This window comes from Alligator sinensis, unplaced genomic scaffold (genome assembly GCF_000455745.1).
Source record: "Alligator sinensis unplaced genomic scaffold, ASM45574v1 scaffold176_1, whole genome shotgun sequence".
Taxonomy (NCBI): Eukaryota; Metazoa; Chordata; order Crocodylia; family Alligatoridae; genus Alligator; species Alligator sinensis.
Genome location: NW_005842471.1, coordinates 634,388 through 644,002, shown reverse-complemented (window position 1 = coordinate 644,002; position 9,615 = coordinate 634,388). Strand labels below are relative to the sequence as shown.

General features: G+C 43.6%; 1 protein-coding gene across 1 annotated transcript in view; it reads left to right on the top strand.

The window, feature by feature from the left end:
* Positions 1–6: 6 nt before the first annotated feature.
* BICC1 (BicC family RNA binding protein 1) overlaps positions 7–9,615 on the top strand; it is a gene marked incomplete at its 5' end in the record, with an annotated part of 236,925 nt that continues 227,316 nt past the window's right edge. The window contains one exon of the mRNA XM_006030884.3: positions 7–85. Coding sequence (XP_006030946.1) covers positions 7–85 — 79 coding nt within the window. The remainder of the gene's footprint in view (positions 86–9,615) is intronic.

Genomic DNA, 9,615 nt, shown 5'->3' with positions numbered 1-9,615 from the left:
GCCGACCCCCGACCCCCGCGCAGCCCCGAGTGGGGCGAGGAGCGATTCCGGGTGGACAGGAAGAAACTGGAGGCCATGCTGCAAGGTAAGCGCTGGGCCCTTCGCGCTCCGGGCTGGAGCCCACCGGCGCTGCCGCCCCAGCCCCAGCCGGGCCGACTCGAGGCAGTGCCCACCCCGGGCTCCAGATGTGCGGTGCCTCTGCATCCCCCCCAGCATGGAGGCCAGCTGCGTCTCGGTCCCTGGGAGCCTTGCGGGGGCCGCGCACGAATCCTGCCCTGCCGGGTCCCCAGCGTGGGCAGCGCCTCGGGTGCCGTGTGCGGGCGGGCGGTAGCTGTAGCTGACGAGGAAGTCCCGCCCGCGCTCGGTTCTGCGGGTCTGGGCGCTGGGTGCCGACAGCGTGCGGTGCTTCTCTCCAGTCGGGGTGGAGGCGTGGGTGGGTCCTACTGGGTGCCGGGGCTGGCACGGTCAGGGGCGCGGAGTGGAGCTCAGTCCAGCCCAGGGGCGGGCAATTATTTTGGGTGGAGGGCCGCTTACTGAGTTTTGGCAAGCCATCGAGGGCTGCATCACAGGCAGCCCAGGGCAGATTAATATTAATTTTCTACATTTTTAAGGGCCCTGCGGGCAGGATAGAATAGGTTGGCAGGCTGTATTTTGCCCACCCCTGGTCTAGCCCGACGTGGGGTGGGGGCTGTGGCTTTACTGACTACTCCTGCTTCCCCACCACCAACTTCCCCTGCCGGTGAGGAGCCCCGCAGGCCTGGGCTCCACAGGCCCGAGGTTGAGCACCCCTGATTTAAAGTTTGTTTTGAGGCAGTGGGGCGGGAGGGGAGGAGTTTTAAATGCAAGCCACAGAGAAGGTTTAATAATTCTGCATTAGGATTTGTCACATGTTGAACTGTTGCTTCTCAGGATAAAATAGTTTGTGTTTTGTCCCAGTATGTTTTGGATTACGTAAATCTCCCTGGCAGCAAAGTAAACTATTTTTTGGTGGTTTTGTTTTGTTTTGGTTTTTGTTGTTGGTGTTGTTTTGGAGTTTCTTTGGACAAAATAGTAACCTGAATAGAAAAATACTGTTTTAAAGGCAGTTGTGTAAGTTAAACCCCTCTTGAGTGAGAATCTGGATTGTGTCATGTATCAATTTTTTAAATTTTTTTTATAACTTTAGCCTTCATGAGCCAATGAGAATGGAGTTGAGTCAATTCAGTCAGGGAGGGTTGGACCTATTTAAATTGAATGAAAATTATGATACTTCAGAAAGTGCCCTTCTTTCCTTTCAAGAGAGATGTGATGATACGTGTAAGTGGTTTTGAAGATGAGTGAGATATTCCTGTCCATGTGTTCTGATCACCTGCATTTAGCCATCGCATTTTATAGTGCTATAGTGGTGCATTCGTTTCCTCTCCAAGACTAAATTTGTCAAAAATCCTGACAGCAGGCTCATTGTCTTTCAACACTTTTATCTTTCTGGAATGAAAACTTCTGTTTTTACATAGAAGGTAGTCAATTTAAGTCTGTAAATGGAGAAAGATTAAAACCCCACTATGTTTTCTTAAGGTTTTTAAGGTGATGCTAGCAAACTTTAACTTTCTTTAGAACAGGAAAACAATTTGAGAGGCAAGGAGAATCTGGTCTAGTAATGAATAACTGATAGTGTCATGAAATAGTGTAATTTTACTTGGACATCTCATAAAGGTAAAAAAAAAAAGTATGTAGAACTAGGACAAAGTAAAGAAGAAACCAATTACAAGTAAATAAAATAGTCTGTTGTTGTAAAGATGTCCTTGAGAGAGAACATTCATTGTAGCTAGCTTTAAGGTATTTGTGAATCGAGTTTTAAAGACCGGGGGGGTTCTATGTACTTTGCTTTTACAAATGATCTGCCAAAACTTGGAAGTTATTTTCCTGAATATTTATTATTTAGCAATTCTCACAGAAGTACATCTTGGTTAGTAGAGTGTGGGCAGATAGGCTAGTGGATGAAATCACTAGGTAAACTGGGTTGTCTGCCTGAGAACTGTGGTGTGACTGGGTGATTATAATGTTTGGAATTTTTTTCAAATGAGATTCTCTCTCCTGGGGGTAGGTTAATCTTTAATCAGTTAATATTTTGCTGCTAGTAGAGAAATCTTCTTATGTAATGAGGTTAAAGAGTTAAATGAAACATATAGCTATTGCGGAAGTAACTGAACTAATTATAAGCTTGTGCCCCTTAAAGATGCTTTAAAATTACATTTTCAAAATTGTGCGTAGATATGCAAAAGAGCATATATATATAAACTAGCAATGAAAAAGGTTACACTTTTCAAAATGCTGTAGGAATATTGAAGGTTTTCTTCACATTTTCCCCCCACCTTCCACCAGTACAAAAATTACAGTTACCAGATCCGCACCAATCTGTCTCTTTCCATTGCTTGTGGTGGGAAGCATAGGAAAGTAAACAAGTCACAAACAGAATTTAAACTGGGCATAGATCTGTGCTATCCAGGTGTTATGCGTTAGGGGCGTGAGAAACAGGCCATATTCAATTCGGATTCAGCTCGAATTGGGGACAGTGATTCGATTCGTTGATTCGGATCACTGTCCCTGATTCAATTCATCTGAATCTAAAGATTTGATGCTGATTTGGAGAACCAGTGATTCGGCCATAGACACAGCTTTAAATGTTTTTTCTATGTTCCTCGAGGTACCGGGCACGGCTTGTGAATGCTGCGATGCTGGGGCAGATGGAGCATCCCACAGGAGTGTGGGGGACTTCCGGTCCACTTCCGGGTTTGCCGCCAAGTGTGCTGGGAAGACCCCCTTCCCGTCCCTGCCCGGCTCAGTGATCAGCCTCAGGGGGACCCTGGGTGCCCCTCCATACCTAGGAGGCACCAGTCGCTGAGCCGGGGAGGCCTGAGGGGGGCTCCCCAGCGGACCTGGATCTGCTGCCAAGCATGCTGGGGAGTCCCCCGCATTCCTGTGGGATGCTCCATCTACCCCAGTATTGCAGCACTCACGAGTTGCCTGGTACCTTGAGGTATGTAGAAAAAACATTTAAAGCTATGTCTGTATCTGAATCACCAAATCTTTCCAAATCTATTTGGAGGGTTACGATTTGATTCAGAGAGACTGAAGGGTCTCCCGATCCGATTTGGATTCGGATTCAGGGATTTGGCCACTGAATCGGGCCGAATCTCTGCTGAATTGAACCAGGCATCAAAGCTTTGCACAGCCCTATTATGCATGTGTGTAACTTGTTCTGTCTTTTTCTCTTTCTTGTCAAATTAGCTTAATTTGCCCTATGCTGTTGTTAACCTCCACGCAATATATTTTGACTTAAAGTAAATTAGCAGACATTTTTGTTTCAGCTAGTATAAATTATGGGAGAATAAGTATGATAAGGTATGTTACTTCATCCTAACAGGTACATGCTTAGTGTGTTTCATACTCATTTATTATCATCTTTTATTTTTTGTTAAATGAAGAGCAGTATTGTCTTGAATTCGGAGTGCAAATATAGGGTCAGTCTCTTCCATCAGAGACGGAGATTAACAAGTACGTTTGTGAGAGGTGGGAATCAAAAATAGATGCTATGGAATAAAGTTACATCTTAAATTAACAGTTAATCTATTTCAGTCTGCCTTATGAACATTTATTAATTCTCATGACCTCATTATAGCATATCTGATATGTTCCTTGTATAAAAGGGTAAATTGAGCACAGAATAATTCAACCAAGTTGTCAAATAGCAAGTTGGTGACAGCTGTAAATTGTACCCAGAAGTCCAAATTCACAAGTCTATGATCTAGTTATTGGATGGTTATCACCAGAAGAAGAAATTTTACCAGGGAGGGTTGCTAGTGAAATAGGAAATGCAGGAAAAGTAATAATATATAGTAATAATGCTGAATTATGCACCTGTTGGTACATGCTGTATGCTTAGTTTTCCTGTTGCTTATAACAGCCGGTGTTCCAAAGAAAATTCTCTTAAAAATTGCAGAAATTGTAACACAGGAGGGAAACTACTTCCAAACTCTTGCTGGTGGTTAGCTTGTTTTACATAATAACAGAAAAGATACCTCTTAAAGATTTAACGTGGCCAGTGTAAATAAAGACCACTCCCAATATTAGATCCTTGTTAGAAAGGATATTTTTGCATAATTCCTGTTCTGTCTTGCACAGAATAACTTTTGTAGAAATGAAAGTAATTTTAAAGCTTTGGAATTTGTTGCCTTTAAATTTCAGGTGTCCCTTCTGGCTGTCTTGCATTGTGAGATAGCTGAATGGGTAGTGCTGTTTTTGCTGGCTGCATACCAAATTTCTAAGCAGAATCAAGTGAAGTAACTAATTTGTGCCTTGGTTTCTCCAGTACGGTGGTTCTTAACCTTTTTCGACTCAATACACCCTTCAGACAAAGCCAGCTCTTTGTTTTTCCTTGTTTTTTTACTATAAAAATAGTAGAACATTTTTTCTGTTGTAAGGAACTCAGAAGGACTGTAATGGGACGGAGTGTTTTTAACACCATAGATTCTTATTTGAAATTTCTGGGCTTATCTTGTGAACCATGTTACTACTGTTAGGTGTGCAAACATTCTGTGGCACCGTATGATACTTTTGAGAGAATCTTGAGGCACCTCACACTGCTGTGGTACCCTGGTTGAGAAACACTGCTCTAGTATAAGGTGAAAATTTAATTAAGTGGAATGCAGTGGGGGCCAGCCTTCCTGACAGGCATGCCACAAAGTAGCTTTACACGCTCCCTGAATACCACTCTGATCCATTCCCCTCTGCCTGATTTTTTGCCCTGCTTTCTGCTTCTTTATCTTTCTGCTGCTGTGCCCCTTTTCAGTCTGCTGCATGCCACAGAGAGAGGCTGCTCTTGGCATGCATGCCACAGGTTGGCAGTCTTGGATGCAACAAGAGACTTTTTTACTTTCTTAAAAATAATTATGTGGCATTGCAGCAGCCCTACATAATTGCATAAAGCATGATGATAAGTGTTTTTGACAGCTTGATGCATTTTTCATGCTGCACATTCAAAAATTATTTACGTTAAAATAACATTTATTTTCCTAATTTTGTTTTTTTCTAGTACTTGATTTTAAGTGGCCTCAAAATATAGATTTCATAGACATTAGGGCTGGAAGGGACCTTGCAAGATCATCGGGTCTATCCCTCTGCCCAAGGGGCAGGAAATCAGCTAGGGTCAAAGAATCCCAGCAAGATAAGCATCCAAATGTATTAAAAATGTCTCTTTGAATTTTAACTCCTGTGCATTTAACAATGGAAAATGAAAAGCACAAGTGAAAATTTAAATGTAAAATGCTTGTAAAATTTGGTTTATGTAGTACATTTTAAAATATTAAGTGTTACTGCTTGATCATAGCAACATATATGTATGTTCAGCATAGCCTTATTTTGTAAATATAGTTTACTGTAGGCTTTATAGCTAAGTGTACAATTTTACATGCTGAACACTTTTTTTTGTTGCGTTTATTGAAGTAGATCTGTGATCTAGTATCCTTAGACTAGAGAGATAATTTTGCTGAAAGTGAATGGAAATCAAGCAACAGATCAGCAATTCCTTTCAGCAGTGACATCACTGGAAGAGAATCTATACCGGGGTGTCCAACCTTTTTGAATGTGGGGCTGGATTATGAACTTTTTATCACCCAGTGGGCTGGCGAGCCATTTGAATGTGGGGATCATGAACTTTTTATTACCGAGGGGGCGGGGGAGCCATATTCAAAGACCTCACAAGAAGTGGTATCACATCAGGAAGTGATGTCATGTGACCTTTGACACCAACGAAGTTGCAGGAAGTGACAATGAAATGGGTCTGGAAATATGGTTTAAAATCCAAAATAAAAACAATATAACAGCAAGAATAAAATAATACCAAACACTTGACTAAAATAAACACTTTTGCTTCTACTCACTTCTCAATGAATGAAAGAAGCATAATGCAAGTCAACAGATCAAATGTGGAAAAGATATCAGCCAGAGTGGAAACTAATCAAAGCAACAAAATATGGGCATTTTTGAGAATAATCTTCAAGAAGATTTACTTTTATTGCATTAATAACTTGTTAGTAACACATCTTTAACAAGTTGAACCCCCAATCCCCCACGAAGAGAAACAAAAGCAAACACAATCCAAACACTGGACAGTATTTTTACAAAGATTTTTACCTGTTCCAAATTTATGTTGGAGCCCAGATCGTTCATGCTCTATTCTTGAGCATATTGTTCAGTCTTAAACAAGCATACAGCACAGTTATCCAGTGAGGTTCATAATTGGGGACATTCGGTTACAACAGGAACTATCCAGGCAAAAAAAGAGACCAGTGGCAATACAACCATTGTCAAGTCTCAAGAAAACAAGCATGCTCCAAGCCACACTGTAAGTGTACAAAAACAGTGCAAAAACAATTATGTGTACAAGTCTACTCTTACTAACTTTCTGAAAACTACAATGAACACTGATTTTTTTAGTGTGATACCTGGCATTGTTTTTGCTTGCACAAGTTATCAATATCTGCTGGCACACTTGATGTGGTGATGAGGAGTATTCCAGATAAATGTCCATCTGTCAAAAGTGATCTTGATTTTGTTTTTATGTTCTTCATTCTTGAGAAAAGCTGTTCACAGCAATACATGCTGCCAAACAGTGCAATAAACCGAAGTGCATGATTCAATAGATTTGGGAAAGACATTTATTGACTATAAAATGTCAGTAGGTCATGTTCTGCAAAAGCTCTCTTCAAGGCACCGTTATTTGGGATGTCAATTAGTTCCATTTGGAACGTGTCAGGAGCATCGGTGGTATCCGTTCTAAATGCATCTGCATACAGCTTCAACTCATCGCTGTGTTCCCTGAAATCCGCAAATCTTTGTTTGAATTCATCCAGCAGACGGCCGATCGGTGCAGAATACTTGTCATGGTTCACAGTCTCAGCACATCTTGATAATAGTATTGTGAAATAGGTGACATTCTTTTTATTCAACTGTTTCGAAAACAATTCCAGTTTATGAATGAAGAATTGGATGTGTTCATACAGTCTTTTGACAAATTGATCCTTCCCTTGTAGTTTTATATTCAAATCTGCAAGATACTTAGTGATGTCAACTAGGAATGCCACGTCATCCAGCCATACATCATTGTCAATGAAGCTGACATCTTTTCCTTTGTTTGTCATGAAGGTTTTAATTTCGTCAAGCAGTGACCAGAATCTGGCTAGTGTGGCTGCCCTGCTGAGCCAATGAACTTGGTAGAAGTAAATAACGTCATCATGGTCTGATCCTATCTCAGCAAGAAATGCTTGGAACTGTCTCTAATTAAGCCCCTTGGACCTTATGAAATTGACTGTAGAAACAATCTTTTCCATCACGTTTCATCTTCAGGGCTTTTGCACACAGTTGTTCCTGGTGAATGATGGATGGTGTGATGACATCCTGAGGCATTGACTTGACCAGTAAACCAGACAAATCCTTGTGTTTACCTATCATCGCAGGGGGTCCATCAGTTGTTAGATCACAGAGTTTGTCCTCTGGAAGATTGAATTTCAACAAGACATGTTTCACTTCATTGAAAATGTCCTGGCCTGTTGTTTTGCCTTTCACTGGACATAAGTCGAGCAGTTCCTCAACAACATGGAATTGTTGAGTTACTCCTCGTACAAAGATTGCCAGTTGAGCGGTATCACTCGCATCTGTGCTTCCATCAACCTCCAAGCTGTAAAACTTGACAGACACTGAGTCTTTTCATCAGTGAATCTTCAATGTTTGATGCCATGTCGTCTACTCTTCTAGGAAAGATGTAATGTGAAAGGCTGATTTTTCTCCACCATTGACTGTTTATCAGGGAATACCACAGATGTAAATATGCCCAAGCAATCTTTCACAAATTCTCCATCGGACAATGGTTTCCCTCTCTCAGCTATTGCCTCGGATATGAAGAAACTGATCTTGGTTGCTGCCTCAGAATTCTGCCTTGCAGCTTTGAAAAAAGACTGTTGCCCGCTCAGGCTCTGTTTTAGAGAGTTCACCTGATCAATTCTAATCTGACCTACCAGGCTGTCACATTTCTTTGCATGTTTTGTAGAATAATGTCGCTCCACATTGTACTCCTTGCAGACAGCTACTTTCTCTTGGCAAATCAGACACAGGATGTGTTCCCATTTTGTTCAATAACAAAAAAATCAGTGGTTCAACTGTCTTTGAAAACTTGACATTCAGCATCAATTTTTCGTTTCCTCTGATTCACCATTTTTTGTGTGTAGCATAGGCCCTGTGGCTAATAGAGCCAAAATTAATTTTAGTCATAGAAAAACTAGTTTGGCAGAGACAGGTGAAGTTAAAAACAACTCACCAGTTCAAAATCACCATTTTATTACTATGTAATAATACTGTGGTATCAATATGGACCCCCACCCGTCAGGTATAGTCATAATATGTAAGGTACAGCCTGACATGTGCAGGTGCTGCCATCATATGCCAAGTGCAACCTCAAATGCCGATGGGGAGTCAGGGCAGGACTAGAACTTTTGTCTCCTGGTACCAGTTCTGGTGTCTCTGTCTCATGGCTAGGGGAGCACAGCCATTACTGGGGTTGGGTCCCATATGGGCAGCGCTGTCAGCTAGCACCACAGGCCAGTCAGTTATTATAACCCAAGACAAACACCCCTTTACACCCTCTGTCCTGGGCCAGACAGACCCTGCCTGTGCAGCCCTACTCCAAGGTTCATGGTAGCTGCTGGTGGGCAGGGGCAGGAGGGACCCATTCTGCATCCAGCTAGCCACTGTCCCAGAGACTGAAGGGGAGAAAAAAATGGCCTCATATCCCCATCCCCTGAGCAGCGCACTGCAGCCCCTCACCCGCATGGCCCCGTTCACAGTAGTGCCCGGCCACTAGCGCACGCAGCCCCAATAGCCTCAGCACTGCGAGCCTGGAGCGCGGAATCCGGCAGTCATGCCAGGACGTGTATCATGCCAGTCACGCCAGGATCCTGCCCGCCGAGGCCTGCCCCGGGGCTGCGCTGCTGAGTGCCTGCGCTAGGCACCACGCCCCGTTCCCCCCTGCGGGTGCTGAGCCTGGTGGGTCCCAGGAGGTGAGCGGGACACCGGGGACAAGGGGTAGAGCCGGGGAGAAGTAGAAGCAGGCACTGTCCCCAGCTCGTCCCGTCAGGTGCAGTTGGGGCAGTGGCAGCGGGACCCGGCACACGTCTCTCTCACTGGGGTTGTAGAGAGGCAGCAGAAAGGTGCCAGACTTCCACGTGTAGACCCTGAGATGGTGCAGAGTCACTTGGAAGAACTGGATGCCTTTAAGTCGGCAGGCCCGGATGAGCTCCATCTGAGGGTGTTGAAGGCACTGGCTGACATCATTGCAGAGCCACTGGCGGGAATATTTGAATGCTCGTGGCGCACAGGCCAAGTCCCGGAGGACTGGAAAAGGGCCAATGTGGTCCCCATTTTCAAGAAGGGGAGGAAGGAGGACCCGGGCAACTATAGGCCAGTCAGTCTCACCTCCATCCTAGGCAAAGTCTTTGAAAAAATTATCAAGGCTCACATATGCGAGAGCCCGGCAGGACAAATTATGCTGAGGGGAAACCAGCACGGGTTCGTGGCAGGCAGATT